The sequence below is a fragment of the Eucyclogobius newberryi genome, unplaced genomic scaffold, assembly GCF_026437365.1.
Source record: "Eucyclogobius newberryi isolate DKJ021-1_F unplaced genomic scaffold, fEucNew1.0.hap1 SCAF_4, whole genome shotgun sequence".
NCBI classification, from domain to species: Eukaryota; Metazoa; Chordata; class Actinopteri; order Gobiiformes; family Gobiidae; genus Eucyclogobius; species Eucyclogobius newberryi.
This window is the reverse complement of record NW_027316056.1, coordinates 1,129,841-1,149,085: the sequence shown is the minus strand read 5'-3', so window position 1 is coordinate 1,149,085 and position 19,245 is coordinate 1,129,841. Positions and strand designations below refer to the sequence as shown.

The 19,245-nt window shown below is 42.5% G+C and overlaps 1 protein-coding gene across 1 annotated transcript in view; it reads left to right on the top strand.

Annotated features, from left to right (window-relative positions):
• Positions 1 to 229: 229 nt before the first annotated feature.
• Positions 230 to 19,245, top strand: part of LOC140377305 (BAR/IMD domain-containing adapter protein 2-like 2) — a 70,981-nt gene continuing 51,965 nt past the window's right edge. Inside the window, exons 1-5 of the mRNA XM_072462674.1 lie at positions 230 to 383; positions 486 to 561; positions 1,361 to 1,447; positions 12,801 to 12,862; positions 15,467 to 15,538. Of these exons, the coding sequence (XP_072318775.1) occupies positions 330 to 383; positions 486 to 561; positions 1,361 to 1,447; positions 12,801 to 12,862; positions 15,467 to 15,538 (351 nt within the window). The 5' untranslated portion in view covers positions 230 to 329. The remainder of the gene's footprint in view (positions 384 to 485; positions 562 to 1,360; positions 1,448 to 12,800; positions 12,863 to 15,466; positions 15,539 to 19,245) is intronic.

The following is a 19,245-nucleotide window of genomic DNA, read 5'->3' as shown; positions in this document are numbered from 1 at the left end:
GGTTTCCACTGGAAGGGGGCAGAGTCAAGGTGAGAGTTTAGAGTAAGTCTAAACTTAACTACTGGCCACATGGGTGCATGCTCCTTTACTTTTAGTCCCATTATGAATAATGGATCACTCATATCCATTACACACTCTTACCCTCGCCTCTGCTTGGTTTTCCATGAATACCACTGATGACAGAAGACTTTACCAGCGCTGGCTTTATGCAAGGCTTTATCATTTGCAGGAATCCTACAACACATGCAGACAAGGCCTGAGCAGTTTTGTGCGCTGCATCGGCTTTCCAGATTTTTGTTTTGTTATAATCCCCAAATTTAACCGTCTCAATGTCGGGATTAAGCAGTGAGCAGCTCCACAAGTCTACACTGGCGGTGTATATGGTATGTTATGCTTTTCTTGTAACTATTATAGTTTCTCACTTCATGCCATGTTATTTTGATAAAAATTGATGCTATTTTACCAAATTCTGTCCATCATTGTAGAACCTAATGGAGCACTTCAATCCAGGCTTGCAAAAGCTTGTGGATCTCGGTACCAGCTATGTACAAGCATTCCAAGGTATAGCACTTTATTCATATTCTGTTTCAAAACACCTTGTTGGAAACTAAAACTTGATTGATTTACTGCAATTAATTTTCATAAATTAATAATTTGTATTTTTCCTCTCAGGAAGTGTATTGTAAAAGCAGAACTTTGTGGTTCATTAGAAAACATTTGCTCTATTGCCAGTTCATAAGAAAAAGCCATGTTAGTCACAACAGCGATGTGGGCGGGGATAGGGGTAGGTGAAAACACAATTTTCTGAGCACTCCAGCCTCAGTTGTAACAAGGTTAAAAGTTCATTAAAGTTGATTTTGCATATTAAGTCATATTCAGCATTTGTGGATGATAAATTTCAACCATGTTAACCATATGATAAAAGGGAAGTATCTAGCTGCTAGCAGTGCATGTTAAACATAAAAGAAAGTTGTAGCCCTGTTATTTTCTTATTTTATTTTGAACCAGGCTCATTTTGTTCTCTAAACCCACAAATATAGAAAAACAATACAGTATAGTAAAAACATTTCCCTTCCACATATAGGAATCCTGCATATTTATGAGCTTTCTCTGTGGAGAGCATGTTACCACTTTTAATTAGAGTAAATCAGACATTAGAGGCCAAAGCTACAGAATGTCAACTTCACAAAGAGCTCAAATATTTGTTTGTACTCCAAAGGTTTCAGAAACAGCTTCAGTTTGAAATGAGGTGTTATTTTAGTCAGGTGTTTTTGGAAAAGCATCCGTCTTGATAAGTGCAGTTATAATCCTGATCTCTATTGTATGCATACAGACAGTGTTATTTTGTCCATTTGCACAGCCCTGGCAACCTGCAGTGAGGCTTACTTCACAGCTCTGGCCAAGATGGGGGACCAGGCTCTGAACTCACTCTCGTCACACTCTTTGGGTAAGGCTTGGTCCTCTGAATGTACAGCTCCTTCATAGAATAACCAGTAAAATGTTGCACTTGCTCACACCCTCAGTTCCTCTCTCCTATTCCCGCTTGGTATTGTTTAGTATTTTGCTCACAAACAGGACATCCTTAGTGGTGCTGCTGTAGTCTGATACACAGAGGGTTCAGCAGCTGCAGTGTTGTGGCTGTGATCAAATAACACTCTGAATTATCTATGAGCCCGTCTTCACAGCTCTTAACACAGCCACTATTCAGTCCTTCTTGCAAATAAAAACGCAGGGCGGTACATTGCCACAAGTGCATATATGACAGGTTAGACTACACTTTTCTCTAAAACATAGTAAGCCTGTTTACATTTAAGGTTTTATTACCTATTTTTCCTTAGTTTGTCTATTTTGGTGACATTAATAATTGTTCTTGCCGGTTGGACATGGGCAGCAGACAATAGATAATAATAGAACCCGCATAAAGGATCGTCAGGAGCAACTTCAGCAACAGTAAAATGGCTGCCGCATCAGAGAGACGCAAAAGCAGCTTCTTTGGTAATGTTTACACCATAAACAACTTTTCTCAAGTAAGGTTCAGTACACTCACTTTACTGTTCCAAAAGTGTTAAGTTTGGTTAACCTAGCAGCCAATACAATATGTATATAACAGTGAAAACCCAGTTGAGACTGTAAAATAACATATCAAAACAAATATATCAGAAAAAATATTATTACCATTGATTTTAGTCCTAGTTGTTGAGAATTGTGTAGCCCTCAAACATAGTGTGTGGATAAAAATATTTTTTTCATGTTGTGGAGGGAGGGCGGAAGAGCTCTACTATAGCCTATACATGCTACTATAGGCGTCTATAGTAGCATGAATCATTTTGTTTTTCAGTTTATCTTTTCTTCTGTTTCATGTTTTTGTAGTTTTTGTGTTGCGTTTGACAACAAAGTTTCATAGCAATGGTAAATTAACCTTCCAATATCCCCGTAGCTTTGCACCTTATTAAACATGATTTCTATGTGCATCAACCAAAAATAACCCATAAAATTGTCCATACTACTCAAATTGGAATATTTTTTTGGGGTGTTTCGAGTTCAAAACTTGTGTGTTAACAACGCATGTACAATACATCCATAAGAGTAATAAGCTGCTTATTATACTATTATCAAAAGACCCTAACCCTAGTGATGTTCAATTCCTTAATAAAAATGCTTATACTTTGCTTATAATAAAAGAAGGGTTAATAAATACATTTATTATTGCAAAATTAAATTCATAAAAATAATTAAAGCCGCATGCGGCGATAAGGGCCCTTTCCCACCGTGCAACCACGACGGGGTACGAGCCACCGCAAAGAGCACACCTCTAATTCCCGTAAATACATCACCCCTGCCTTGCAAACAGTACCAACTATATATTTCTTTTTACTTGTCCTGACATGAGGTATGTTTGTACCAAGTTTCATAAGTCTACGACAAAAAAGGCCCATCATTGCTGTAATGTATTTTGAAATTTGAGGTGGCGGTGTCCTTGCCCCAAGTGGAGGAGTTCAAGTATCTCGGCGTCTTGTTCACGAGTGAGTGAAGGATGGAGCGTGAGATCGACAGGCGGATCGGTGCAGCGGCTGCAGTGATGCAGTCGCTGCATTGGACCGTTGTGGTAAAGAAGGAGCTGAGCCGAAAAGCAAAGCTCTCTATTTACCGGTCGGTCTACGTTCTGACCTCACCTATGGTCATGAGCTTTGGGTAATGACCGAAAGAACAAGATCGCGGATACAAGCGGTCGAAATGAGTTTCCTCCGCCGTGTGGCTGGGCGCTCCCTTAGAGATAAGGTGAGGAGCTCGGCCACACGGGGGGAGCTCGGAGTAGAGCCGCTGCTCCTCCACGTCGAGAGGAGCCAGCTGAAGTGGCTCGGGCATCTGTTCCGGATCCTCCTGGGCGCCTCCCTCGGGAGGTGTTTCAGGCATGTCCCACCGGGAAGAGGCCCCGGGGAAGACCCAGGACACGCTGGAGAGACTATGTCTCTCGGCTGGCCTGGGAACGCCTCGGGATCCCCCCGGAGGAGTTAGAGGAAGTGTCTGGGGAGAAGGAAGTCTGGGAGTCCCTGCTCAGACTGCTGCCCCCGCAACCCGGCCCCGGATAAAGCGAAAGAAGATGGATGGATGGAGGTGGCGGTAGTCAGTCAAAGAAAAACATTTTTCACCGATCCTGAATTTCAGGTTGAAAAAATCACAGTTTTATTATCATTCAGGGGGTTAAAATTAGGGTGGTTTGTTGGAGAAAAATATACATTTACATATGTGACTGACCGTGGCCAATCCAGTTACATGTCTACCCGGAGACATTTTGAGTTGTTCACAGATTCTGAAAGTGTGAATTCAAAGCTATACAATGATGTCTCACTCATGTAGATCTGATAATATTTGAGTAAGTTGTGGTCATTTGAATGTAAACAACTCTCAAAACCTTTCACTGAGAAAACTCTAAAGTTTCTCACCTGAGTGAGCCCAGAGTCACAGGGGGCGGGGCTCATTTGCATCTCATTGAGATAAGCCCTCCCCCCTGTCACACTGACACCACCTCCCCCTACAGCTGTCACTGAAGACTCAAGAGGAGTGTTGTTATTGATGGTAACTGGACTTGAATCAGAATTAGACGTTACTGTATTAAAATGGAAATACTTGGATTACAAAAGGCCCTGAATAGAATCAAAGAATCAGAATCAGAATAGAGTTCATTGCATTTGTCGATAAACATAATTCACAGGTGATTCAGTGCAACACAAACAACAAAAGATAAGATAAGATAAGAAGAGCCTTTAATGTTACAACACAGTAGATACAGGGGGAAAGGACAGTAACTTATAGGAAGTTTAAAAAACAGCTTCAGGGTGGTTGAGCCAGGGTCGCACAAAGACAAAGAGGATTCTAATAGGCCATTAAGATTCTGAATAGGCTAGCTCGGTAGATACAAGGGGGGAGTTTCTGTTGAAACAAACAACTCTTTCTACTTCAGGAAGGCTCCTCCCAATGGGTGGGTCTTACCACAGAACAGTATTAATATCGGAGTTCTCGATCTAAATTCTTTTATTGACAATGACTCTTGGATGAGAGTCGAAACGTCTATTTTTTCCAAACTGAGTCCAGATGACTGCAACTGAAGCTTTTTCTAATCATTAAAACATGAAAATCACCAAAATAATGTTTTAAACTTACCACGCTCCTTAGCAGACTTCACGTAGAGACAGGTCATGTCAGTCAGGGTGTCTTTGCCAATTCTGAAAAGGGGGATAAAAGGATTAGGGTTAACAGTAATATGGGAATAACACGCTTCACAGATAACAGTTCACATTGTGACGTTAACGGTGTATTTAAGATGCAAAACGCGGAGATATTGGGACATCTGCCCTCGGCTAGCGGGGCTAGCTAGCTCACTTGAGATAACACGGCTCGTAAAAGCAAAACACTTGCAGAACAGCACACCAAAACATAAACATACACTCGAGTTTAAAACCGGCGCACATTAAAGTGATTAAAAGCGGGTGTTTTAGTCGCAAAGCTTACCTGGTTCAGCCGTCCTGTTGTCTCTCCCAACACCGTGCACAGAGAGACACACAGGAAGCTGATAATGGCCAGGCAAGCGCGTGATTGGTTCGAGTGACGCAGTGCGTGCGTGACGTGCGACGTACGTAAGCCACGTGACCAGAAGTGGTATCGGGAGTTGTAGTTTTTTTCTCTTCCCACGCCGAAAAATAACCCGATAACATAGCAAAGTTTAGCTTACAGCTCCGAATAGCTGCGTTTAGCTCCAGGCTGTGGCGCTAACAGCCGGTTTAGCAGCATAAAACACACACAAAGCACGACCCACACAACCCACCGGCCAACCCACGCCGAAAAATAACCCGATAACATAGCAAAGTTTAGCTTACAACTTAGCTCCGAATAGCTGCGTTTAGCTCCGGGCTGTGGGGCTAACAGCCGGTTTAGCACCATAAAAACACACACAAAGCACAACCCACAGGTCAAGAAATAGTACATAAGTGTATAATTTGTACGGACAAAACGCCGAAAAATAACCTGATAACATAGCAAAGTTTATGTCGGTGTAATCCCTCATTCGTCCAGGCGTGTTCCATAGTAGAAAAAGCTTCAGTTGTAGTCATCTGGACTCAACTGAAGCTTTTTCCCCTCTCCTCACACACAGTGCCAACTTTATACTACTTCATCCAACATATTCACGACCGCACAGTTCGAGATAGAAAAGAACCAAGAAGCAGGACAAAAGGGAAACTGAACAGAGAAGGAAGGGTGTCTCTATCCCTTATGTGTCTGGCCTCTCGGAAAAACTGCAGAGAATTTTTAGACAACACGAAGTCCCTGTTTATTTTAAACCAGGAAACACTTTAAGACAAAAACTGGTTCACCCAAAGGACAAGTTGCCGACTCAAAAACAGAGCAATGTAGTTTATTCGATCCAATGCAGTGAAGAAAGTTGTAAAGAACGTTACATAGGTGAGACGAAACAGCCTCTACACAAGAGGCTTTATCAGCACAGAAGAAATACTAGTTCAGGTCCACAGAGTGCCGTGCATCTCCATCTTGAAGCCTCTAATCACTCGTTTGAAGACGGTGATGTGAAGGTTTTAAGCAGGGAGAAAAGATGGTTTGAAAGAGGAGTCAAGGAAGCTATTTTTGTTAAAAAAGAAAGACCTTCTTTAAACAGAAATGGAGGGCTAAGGTTTAATCTTCCTGTTATTTATAATGGGTTACTGAACCCCTGGAAAGGTAGAGGACCAGGACCAGGACATTCAGATGCTAATCAGGTACTCAGGGTGGTTGAGCCAGGGTCTCACAAAGACAAAGAGGTTTCTAATAGCCCATTAAGATTCTGAATAGGCTAGCTCGGTAGATACAAGGGGGGAGTTTCTGTTGAAACAAAATAACTCTTTCTACTTCAGGAAGGCTCCTCCCAATGGGCGGGTCTTACCACAGAACAGTATTAATATGGGAGTTCTCGACCTAAATTCTGTTATTGACAATGACTCTTGGATGAGAGTCGAAACGTCTATTTTTTCAAACTGAGTCCAGATGACTACAACTGAAGCTTTTTCTACTATAGCAAAGTTTAGCTTACAACTTAGCTCTGAATAGCTGCGTTTAGCTCCGGACTGTGGGGCTAACAGCCGGTTTAGCACCATAAAATACACACAAAGCACGACCCACACAACCCACGGGCCAACCCACGCCGAAAAATAACCCGATAACATGGTGATAACAGCAAGTAGTCACATTAAGCCCGTATTGCAGAGTGCACTGAAGCAACATGTTAGCTTAGCATTAGCTCCACCGGAGCAGACAAGTAAGATTCTAAATTGATCACGAGACCGCCTTAAAACACAGCGTTAAAGCAATAATTTAGTAGTAAAGTAAAAGTGTACCTGAGTAAACAGTTCCGTTGCAATGTAGTCCAGGAAATGTAAGCTCTGAAGACTGTGCTCTGCAGACGGTCTGGAGTAATGAGAGGAAAACACGGAGCAGCAGCTGCCATGAGGATCACAGCTGATTGGTGGAAAATGTAAACAATACGTTGGCTAGAAAAAGGTGACGCCCCCCAGGAGAGCAGGAAAAAGACCCGAAAACACCACATTTTTAACAGCTTAATGTATACGTTTAAGACAACCAATAGTGTTATCTGAAGCACACAGGGGCTTATTCATAACTTCATCTAGCACATTCTGCAAAAAAACGAAAATCACAAATTTGGGGAAAAAAAAGTAAAATGCTGTTTTTCTCAGTTTCACCGAGGCCGACATGGTCCGACAATTGCCGTGGCGAGTCACATATTTTAGCCGTGTGCAGCGATAAAGGTCCTCGCTAAAGGCCCCTTGCATCCCTCTCCTCACACACAGTGCCAACTTTATACTACTTCATCCAACATATTCACGACCGCACAGTTCGAGATAGAATTATGTCCCTGTTGGTTTCTATGTTCAGTGTGATGTGGAGAATATGTGTGCCAAATTTCAACTGTTCATCCCATTCATTCATTTTCTCCCGCTTGTTCCCTTTTGGGGTCACGGGTGACTGGAGCCTATCCCAGTGACTTTGGGCCTTAGGGTACACCCTGGACAGTGGCCAACTCATCGCAGGGTCAAAATGCCTGTAAACCAAAACGCATGTAAGTCTATGGCAATATTTGTCAGGTTGCCATGGTAACATGCTTGCAGATAGAGGTATGCCGTCTTTGGCTATTTCATTCAAAATGGTAAGAAGAATGTCTGTGCCAAATATGATTTGTCTACATCAAAGTAATACATGTTCAAGGGGGCGCTGTAGAGCCTTTGTAAAATATAGCTCTATATCTTGTATCATTTTGCACAAAGCATATATTTATATAAAAAAAAATTAACAAGCTCGCAAAGGCCACAAGATCTAAACTAAATTGGACTGTTTTCATTATTCTATAACGTTTACACATAATTTGTGTTATTTATGCCCATGATGAAAGCTGTTTTATTATGATTATCTTGTCTGTGACAGGTATAATAGGTTGGAATAATTAGATTACTATATAATATATAAGTTGCATATTATAGCGATAGCAGATCATTGGGTGAGAACCAGATGAACAGCTACGACTCCTAGAGAAAGAGAAGACAGAGACTGATAATTTGTGTTTGAAAAGTGGTACCATATTTTATTTAGTAGTTGAATAAACAAACAGGACAAGACAATTAAACACTAGAATGGCCATTCACAAAAGTTGATCACAGTGGTTCACAATGATATCGCACATATCAAACGTTCTAAATTCATAACCCACGGCCCCCCACACAGTTCAGTTCAGATGATAAGATCCAATGGGTTAACATCCAAAACCCAACTAGTCCATCAATGCTTTTGAGGTTAGAAAATGAATTAATGAACCGAACCAGCAAAAATGAGGTACGAGGCAGAGAGCGTTCAAAAGGCTACAGTGAGCCCGACCAGAGCGGGTGCAGTTCAGGGTTGTAGACGGAATCTTCAGGTTGGGCTCAAAGGTTAATTCATTAGCTCACCATCAAAAAGGCTAAGAACCTGGCCTGGATAAAACACAGGCCCACAGGTTTCAATCATAACATTACATCATTGGTGTGCACACTAAATATCAATCTCCTATTAATAACACTAATGGTGTTATTCATAAATATTCATTATAAGCAAATATTGCTGTACAACAAGCAAAATGTGAAATAGGGCAGGGCTTACTCTGTACAAACTACTTAAAATGTAGCTCAACTCATTAGCACCAGTAAAACATTCATTACAAATGCAAACAAATGCTAGCCTCGCACCTACTGACAGTATTGTGCTACCGGCTAATATTGGCCCCTGATTGGACGCAAAGAGCCAGGTGTGTGAACGCACTGGGTCACGTAAGCGGACGCACTAAACACAGAGATTGGGGAATAGAATGTGTCTTTTTTTCACCCGGGTTACACCCTCCACCCTTAGACCATGCTACTCCCGGTGCATGCTAGACCACTTGAACTTGCGATTGGTGAAGACGAGTGGAAGACCCGTTAATTAATGCTTCAGAAACAAGAGGATTACCTTAAGCGGAGTATTGGAAACGCCTGGGCGTTTGTCGCTGTCTAATAGATTGTCAGGGAATAAAGTTAGCATAATCCAAAATAGCAATATTGATGGGTTCCTCAGCTAGATCGAATTAGGTCTTGTTCAAAACTGGGGGTGTCTCTACTTGGGCAGGGGTCATTGGTTCTCTTTTAGATACTTCGTAATCAGCCCCACAGGTAAGTAGATTGTCTTCAGTCTCAGGTAAGTGGTTCTCCGGTTCACCTTCAGTTTCTTCCACAGGCGAAGGAACTTCAGGAGCAACAGTACGATCTCATCATCATCATCACACTTTCCGGGAAGTGGATTGAAGCGGAAGAAAGAAGCTCTTGATTCACAGCATCAGGCACAACAGATGACAGGAGTTGAAGATCAGGCACAGTGGACCTGAACTCGGGGTTGGATCCTTGAATGTCGGCTGGACGTAAACATGAGGAAAGTTCAAGTCAGTATCTTCCTCTTTCAACGCTGGCTGCTGACTGCGTGTCCAAGGTCTGCAAACAGGTGTAGAAGCTGGAGGGTCACCATCAGAACTGGCAGGGAGCAGGAGGTCACGTGCAAAGTGCGAGTTGGCCCAGTTACATCGTGTTCTAATCGCACAGTATACACAGGTAAATCTTCAGCGCGTTTAACGACCACTTAGACATCTCCCACCCATTTATTCTCCAACTTTTGCTTGCTGCGGAGCCGCACATTCAAAACCAAGACTCCGTCAACTTTATCAAGATTTGATGGGGTCACTTGTTGATCGAATTGATGTTTGTTCCTCAGCCGATTTCTCAGTGTTCTTGAAAGCAAGCCGATAACTCTCTTTTAAGCACAAGCGTAAGCTTTGCACATACTGAGAGTGGGATTTCAAAGCTGGTTCACGGGAAGGTAAGCCAAAATTAATGTCTACAGGAAGCCGAGGGGAATGGCCAAACATAAGTTCATATGGTGTAAAGCCAGTCACCTTATTACAGGTACAATTATATGCGTGAACCAATGGTCTGACATATTCCTTCCAGGTGGCCTTTTGTTTTTGTTCTAGTGTTCCCAGCACATTCAGAAGTGTCCTATTGAATCTCTCGACTGGATTACCGCAAGAATGGTAGTGCGTGGTTCGTGTTTTTTTTTTAATGCCGGCAATGTCATTAAGCTCTTTGATTAGTTTGGATTCAAAATTCGGCCCTTGGTCAGTGTGCAACCGTTCTGGGATCCCGTAGTGCACTATGACGTTTTCCTAGAGGCACTTTGCTACTGTCCTTGCTTTCTTGTTGACAGTTGGTATTGCCACGGTATACTTTGTAAAGTGCTCTGTCAGAACCAGGAGGCATACAAAGTAGCTAGAGCAGAAGAGTATGTCTTGGATGTTCACCAAAGGAGCAGCTTTCTCGGGGAACGCTTTACGTCGAACAAACCGAGGTCAGTTTCGGATCTTTGTCTTCTTGAGCAAATGAGATTTGCCACTCCCATATGTCCCACATTGTTGTGAAGAGCAGAGAAAACACTTGGCTGTAGGTCTTCAGGAAGCGCCAGCTGAAACACAATCCGCTCGCTGTCTTGTCTCCTACGGTACAAAACATCATTTTGCAGTTCAAGGTGGTTTAATTCACGCAATATGAGAGAGATCTGGTAACTCCTGCTTAGATGTTGGTGGAATTGTTTCTCCTGTTTCCATCTGGTAGATGACTTCCCGAATACAAGGATCTGTCCGCTGTCTGTCCTTCAAGTCAAGATGTGCCAGAATCAGAACAACAGACAGCCCATGCTGTGTCTCATTTGCAAAACAGTCTGGTATGATACTTGCTGTAAGACTCATGGACTCAACCAGGTTAATTGAACAGTTGGCAGGATCGAAAAAGATGAAGTTCTTGCCAACAAACTGAGGCAGATGGCAGAAACAACATCCTGCGGGGCTTCATTAGCTTTGTCAGTACCATGATCTCTGGCGAATTGCCAAACTAAGTCCCATTCTTTTTATAGACTTAGGTCAAAGTTGCTGTAATGTGTCCGTCGTGACAAAGCATCCATGGTTCCTTCTGCCAGCGCGGTACTGAAGCTTGAAATTGTACGTTGCCAAGGCTGCTAGCCACTTGTGGCTGGCTGCATCTAGCTTTGTGGAGGTCAAAATATATGTTAGACAATTATTGTCAGTTATCACGACAAATTCAGCGCCATACAAGTAATCGTGAAACTTCTCGGTTATTATGGGCGAGATATCGTGCTTCGCTGGTAGACAGACTACGGCTAGCATATGCAATCACCTTCAACCGACCACCTTGCTCTTGAAATAAAGTGGCTCCGAGCCCGGTGGTATTGGCATCGGTATGCAGAATATACGGCAGGTTTGGGTTAGCAAAACCCAAGACTGGAGTGGTTGTCAGTGGTGCGCTTCTGCGTAGAGTGGCCAGGATGGGTATATCCTTTGGTCAGATCATTCAGTGACTTTGCAATAGCAGAGTATCCACTTATGAATCTTCTATAATACCCCACAAATCCCAAGAAAGACTGCAGCGCCTTCAATGTAGAGGGAATTGGCCAGGATTTTAGAGCGCTGACTTTATCAGGATCAGTCTCCACTCCTCTCTCAGACACCTCATGGCCCAGATATTTCACAGAAGTCTGGAAAAATGTACATTTTTCTGGCGACAACTTGAGGCCATACTCCTTGATATGGTGGAGTATCCTCAATAAACAGCGCTCATGTTCTTCAAGGGGGTCCGAAAAGATGATGAGGTCATCGATGAAGACCAAGAAGTGCAGTTCCCCCATACACTTCTCTATGAGGTGTTGAAATGTACTAGGGACATTTGTTATTCTCTCTGGCATTTGATTAAACTCCCAGAAGCCCAATAGAGTTGCAAAAGCAGTTTTGGCTTTGTCCCTTTCAATCTGGTAATAACCGGATTTGAGATCCAGCACACTGAATTAACAGGACCCATTGAGCGCAGAAATTGACTCCTCAAAATTCGGTAGAGAGTAAAGTCTGCATCGACGAAAACGGCGATGCAGACTCACGTATTACACCAGCATCGAGCAAGTGACGAAGATGGTTCCTGACCACTTCAATATCATTAGGGTGGATTGGACGAGCTCAATGCTTAAACGTAATTTTGTCATGAAGGGGTATGTCGGTTCGTCCGAAGTCCAAGTCAAAACTTCAGGAATAGTTCTTAGTGTCTGGGTGATTCGTTCCTTCCACTCCAGATGAATCGGTGACTTCCCAATGTCAAAGTTGCTATTTTAGGTGTTTTTAGGCTTGTTCCAAAAAGTTTAGTGACAAGTTCCTATTGTTTCACTGCATTTTGTTCAGACGGAAACCAAGTGGGTTATATCTTTATAATTACAACTGAGAGAGATTTCACAAGGCCTTAGCTTAATTTTAAACACAGTCCATTCACTGGTTGAAGAAAACGGCATTTTTTGCCGGTGGTACAGTGGGTAGACGCATGGCAAATGTATGGCTGCTATTGTTGCAGCGTCATGAAATTGGTTCTAGCCCTTAAACTAGTTGCGGGATGTCTTGTTCGGCTTACACCTAGAGAGATAAAAATGTACAGAAGGTGAAAAAAGTTTGTTGAAGGTGAAAAAAGTTTGTTGATATCACTAACATGTGCCATCTCTTTAGTTGTAATATTCTTTTTGTGTTTATGTTTGCTAAATACATTAAGTAGTACGTGCATCGTAACATATTTTATAATAATGTTTGCACTCAGAAAGAGTAAATTGTATTGATTTGTGTTGATGTTGCTGAACAGGGGAAGTGCTGCTCCAGATCTCAGAGACTCAGAAGAGGCTCAGCACAGAAATGGAGGGAGTGGTGAGTATCATGTCCACTGACAGGGCTCTGACTCCTTTAGTTGATGTGGGTTGCAATATAAAGTAATGCATGTTGTAAAGATACAGATTGATTTTTCAATGTATAAAAGGACACCAGAGGCAAAATGCAAAGATTTAATTTATATGCACGTATTTAACCTAACACAAATGGGACAATTGGGCCAAAAAAACTTTGTCCCACCAGGCCAAACAAAAAGCTAACGCTTACCAAAAAAACCATCAACCAAGCGAGCCAGCTGGGAGTGGCAGAACGTAGCGTGCGAGCGACCGACCAAGGGACGACATAGAGCAGAGAGAAGCGAAACACTCCTGTCTGACCAAACAAATCATTGTCTAACAGTTGAAAATAGTAGACAGAATGAACCTTCACCAAAAATTACATAGTGCACTTTTAAACATCAAACTGCTTCTGTGGGCCTATTGCCTGCTCTGTGTGGCACCACTGGTTTAAACCAACTTTAATATACACTAAAGGAGAGTTCACGCGGCAACGTCAAAGCGTCCAGTTTACAATCAATGTCTATGTAGTATGACAGCAACACTGGGGAATACAACACCTTCTTTACAACACATGTGCGCTGGATGTCTGGTAGTGACATCCAGGACATCCCATTATTCCCATTATACAAGAGCAGTCTCAGTGCTGTGATGAGGTCTAAAACCTGACTGAAAAACATCAAATGAGTTGTATATTAAGAGGAAATCCGTGAGCTGTTGTAAACAACCTTTTCAAGAACTTTGCCCCAAAATGGCAGATTAGAGATGGGCCGGTAATTATTTAGTACTGCAGCATCAAGACTGCTCTTCTTAAAGGTTGAATGGATGATTTTTTTGGCCCAAATTTGAGTCTTATTTCCTCGTGGCGTGGACTGCCCATTAGTCCTGCCACGTGTCAATCATAAAACGCACCTACTGCTCACCTCCAGAGCCTCGTTCACCTGCAGTCGCGTGAGGCTCGTCCCCACGTTTCCACATGTCTAAGCGCATTGATCTATCATAATATAGTTCCCTCAGTGTACAGGGCAAAATGAAGACGGAGAAAGACAGTTCGAGCTGACTCAGAAGAGACGGAAATCTACGGGAGACGAGAGATGCGATGTGATCCGTCGCGCTAATAAACAAACGCACGTGTGTGTTGTATCAGTCCGCACGGGGGAGTGGCATGTGCATGGGGGAGTGGCATGTGCACGGGGGAGTGGCATGAGCACGGGGGAGTGGCATGTGCACGGGGGAGTGGCATGTGCACGGGGGAGTGGCATGTGCACTTCCGCCTGAGTTCTCAAATCGCCGAAAAATCGTCCATTGCGCCTTATAGGAGAGGCTTTATGACCGCAGTTTTCAAAGACATTGGGAATGTTCTAGATTGAAGCGACATGTTAACTATGTGAGTGAGACTAACAAACTGTTCAGCACAGACTTTAGACATCTGGAGGGTCACACATCGAGGCAGCATCAGAATCAGAATAAGGTTTATTGCCATTGTCAATGAACAAAATTCACAACCACAGGAACTTGTCCTGGTGATTCAATGCAGCACAAACAGCAAAACATTGAATACAAAACAATAAACAATGAATAGCTACCAGATATGAAAAAAATGGGTAAGTAAAGTTAAAATAAAGTTAGGCTTGATATGTACATAAATAAAATATGTAGCGCAATAAGAAGTGAACAGTGCAGTGAGTGCAAAGTGCTTAGAGTATGGGTGCGCCAAAATATCGATATATTGCGATATTTTCTCCTGCTATCGATTATCGATACGTTCTCGTCAAGTATCGATCTTTTGTTGTAAAAGCCGCTATAAATGGCTCTTTTCGCCGTTCCTTTGTTGAGACACTTCCTTGGCGTTAGCTAGGGGGCGCACAGGGCGATATTGGCTGTGGGCGGTTGAAGAAGTCGTTCACGGACACGGAAATGAAAGCGTCAGATTAAGAAAAGAAAAGTGAGACGCACCAGCAACATTTAAGTCCAAAGTATGGACTCACTTTGGCTTCTATTCCGGCACAGATGGTAGAAAGCTCGAAAGGGCCGTGCAATATGCAATAACTGCGTTTCAAAAGTTCGGTACACGGGAAACACGACCAACATGCACAACCCACTCTCGCGGCATCACCCGCAGCTGTGTGAGAAAGGCTCAAAGCCGGTACAGCCCGGTGTAAACTCCCCTTTCCAGGCAAAGCTGTCCAATTGAAAGTCTAAAATAATCCATCTTTTCTTTTTTTCTTGTTCTTAAACTCTGCCAAATACCCTTCAAATTATGTTCTTTATATTCATTTTATGCAATTTAATAATATGAACATTGAACATTTAAATGTTGAAATGACCTGACGGTATGCATCTGCATTAGTGTGGATGCACATTGGGGTCAATGACATATGCCAGTCCACCATTGGGTGACTCCAAATATGCACTGTAGTGCACAATACTTGGTGTAAGAGGCAGTCTGGAAGAAACTTGCTCAAAGTACGTGCCAAACTAGTACCAAAAGTACTTTACAAATGCTTTAAACATATGCCTAGACAAAGCCTCTGAAAATAAATGTACCTAGGCAGTATGTGATCCAGTTTTTCTTACTCTGTTACAGTTCCGGTGGTTCCAGATTGAGGTTCTGCAGGCCATGCAAAAAAATGTTAAACTGGATGAAGAGTATATTGCTGTAAGTTACAATTTCATAAGCTCTCTTTATTGGAACATTATCAATGGTAACCTTCTATTTTACACCAAACTATTGGCATGAGTACGTGAAATAAAATAGACAGCAAGGCAAGTTTATTTGGAGCAATTCAAAGTTCTTCACACAACAGGAAAAGAATACATTCAAATCACAAAGACATGAAAGAAATCACAAAACATTAATTTCTATTCATTCACTTAAAGAATTTTGCTGACATGAATCATACATTTTGTCTGTGCTTGGTGATCGACCAGAAGGGAAACCAAATCTCTTGGACCACACTGGCAGACACTCCAGACACTCTTTCCCATATTTATTTGACATTTCCAGCGTGACAGGCGCCTCCGGGATGGACACATTGCTTTTAGATTGATTCTTTCCCATGTTTGACCAGCAGCGTCAGCTGGACTTTACAGTGGCCTTAGTGCTGACTGACCATCTGACCAGCGTGTGTTCTGCTGTGGACACCGGCACAATGGGCTATTGTGTTTACATGTTCATTTGTAATTGTGTCCAATTATTTATAAGGAATTTCTCTAAAGAAAGACCTTTAATTTAAGGCTGTGGCTGCAGAGCCGCGCGCGGTCAAATGGCCCAGCAGTTTCAGGAACCCCGGCACTGGCATATAGCCTCATGGCTAACCCTAACCCTAACCCCAACCCTAACCTTAACCCGGCGCGGTCTAAAACGGCGCGGTCAAATAGCGCAGCAGTTTCAGGAGCCGCGGCACAAAATAACGTGGCAGTTTCGGCTCTGTAGACACTCCCTTAATTTAAAGACATTTAAAGGTGCTATTTTCAGGCTATCCGTCAAATAGTTAAAGTAAAATCACAAAGACATGACAGAAATCTCAAAACAGACAGACATAATAGGTATGAAACAGAAGAGTGCAAAGAAAATCCTTTCAGTCATATGCGCAGCTAAAAAAAACAGTTTTCAGCTTAGATTTGAACATTGCTAGAGTAGGACTAATGTGATGGTACTTCCTGGTTCTAGTCAGGACCCGAGCAGCAGTGTTCTGGATGTACTGCAGCTGTTTTACAGCTCGTTTGGAGAGACCAGTGAGCGGCCGTTACAGTCTAATCTACTGGAGACAAACGCATAAGTCTCTCCAAATCTAGTTTAGACACTATATTTATATTGTGATATATTGTGATATTAGCTATGTTTTTAGATGGTAAAAAGCTGCTGTTGTTATTGATTTGACGTGGCAGTTAAAATTCAAGTCTGAGTCCATTATTACCCCCAGATTTCTAATTTGATTTGCAGGTTATATATATGTGTCCAGTCTCTCTCTCTGAGAGAGAGACTGGACACTGCTAACACTTTCTCTTTGTTTCTGTGGCCGAAGACGATGATTTCAGTCTTGTCTGAGTTCAGCTGGAGAAATTCGTTTTTTTGAAATCCGTGAGCTGTTGTAAACAACTTTTTCAAGAACTTTGCCCCAAAATGGCAGATTAGAGATGGGCCGGTCATGACTCAGGACTGCAGCATCAAGACTGCTCTTCTTTAGGAGAGACTTTATGACTGCAGTTTTCAAAGACATTGGGAATGTTCCAGATTGAAGCGACATGTAAACAAAGCGACAATAGCACAGGGCGATATTGGCTGTGAGCAGTAGAAGAAGTCGTTCACAGACACGGAAATGGCAGCGTCAGATCATGCGGGTGTGTGAGGTCTTATCACGCACCCACTGCTAGACTGGGGAGGCAAACGAACTGCTAATTTCAACTGTAAACGTATCAGAATTTTGATGGCAAACTCTGGTATTACAATAGATCCATGACTCCGACGCAACAAACTCTTCTCTTTTTCTCTCTCCTCTCGGATCTTGCACAGAGTGCTCAGCGGTGCTCTAGGCTCCGCCCCTTGAAGGGCCAACATGACAGTGTCTCATGGAGCCTTTTTAACATATGATATATCGCGAGTTATTATAGACAATATATCGATAATTGTAGTATTGCCATGTCGCGGCAGTATCGCCATATTGCGATATTATCGTATCGTGAGCCGTGTATCGTATCGTGAGGTACCCAGCGATTCCCTGCCCGATTAGGCAGTGTTCATGAGTCCAACGGCAGAGGAAAGAAACTGTTCTTGTGACGGTAGGTTCTGGTCCGAATGGAACTTAGCCTCCTGCCTGAGGGGAGTGGCCTCCTGCCTGAGGGGAGTGGCCTCCTGCCTGAGGGGAGTGGCTCAAATAGTTGGTGTCCAGGGTGAGATGGGTCAGCTGTGATCCGACCTGCACGTCCCAGAGTCCTGGAAATGTGCAGGTCCTGCAGAGATGGAAGTTCGCAGCCGATCACCTTCTCAGCAGAGCGCACAATGCGCTGTAGTCTCTGTTTGTCCCTGAGTTCCTGAGAAAATGAGGTACAGAGCTGTTATATGTAATTACAGACTGATTCGTAACATATTTAATACAATTATTTGTAGGGCCTTTTCCTTCAGCCTTCATTAGTAACACACAAATATTCACATCCCCCTGGAAAGCGGGGAACACTTTGTAGCTGGGTCTTGCCATCATACACACCACACAATCTTAAAAGTCAAACAGTTTCTGATGTTTAAATCTACTGTGAGACTCACGTATGGTAAGCCATTACTATACACTTCAGCACATTTGACCAGGTCGTCTCTCATCGGGCTGTCCAGTCAGATCCGGTGTATTCCACCACAGATGCCTATGATGTTTCAGAGTAGAAAATTATGTAGAAAGACTGGTCACTCGATCCTGGAAACATAGTTGTAATTGGCAGCAGGAATGTTCTTATCTCACCATTTACTAGGCACATTTTGAGTCCGTATTGATAGCCCTTTGCTTTCTTTTTCATTTGGAGTCCGTTATTGTGTCACAAAAGCCTTGGTAATTCTTTCACCCTGATTGTAAGCGTTAATTTCTTTTCTGGTTGTCATCATTAATCTCTTGATGCATCCACCAGAGACAGGTCACCAGCAGGAGAAGAACCACCTTTAATTCCCATAGTAACTGTTATAAGGTCAAATATTACTTTACCGGACCTATACAGGCCGTCAGAGTATATTTGTACTTATTACAGATCACTCAGGAGCTGTTTTTTTTTCCACTGGCTTTGGTGAATCCAGGTTGGTCCGTTCTTCTCACCGCGAGCTGGAACAGCTCTTTTCACCTGGATTGACATCTTGTCTGTCCTGCACAGAAATATTGCGGGTACAGAATGAGTTAATTTCACATCATTTTCTTTAGATCACTTCCTCATGGGTGTGGCTAAATCAGTTTCTCCAGCTGTTTTACTACTATTGATGTGCAGTTACACCAACTCTAAACACTGCACCAACTTTCACCCTGTTTCATCCATTGCTTTTCTGAGCCTGCTTTTACTGTTCCATTTCTCCTTTCCGCAAACGTATAACAATAATGTTTCCCTTCACACTTATTCATGTCTTTAAAGTCCTACAATTTTATTTATAAGAATTCAATCCATAAGCTGAATTTCTATGTAAGTTAAGTAAGTAAGTAAATTTTATTTGTATAGCACCTTTCACAGACAGAGGTCACAAAGTGCTTCACAAAACACAGAATAAAACAATAAAAACACAAAAAACTTACAGTGAGCAATACATATACAACAATATACAGTAAAATCAGTCCGTAAAACAAGTGCATTTAAAAGGCTTGACTAAATAAAAAGGTTTTAATCTGACCCTTAAAA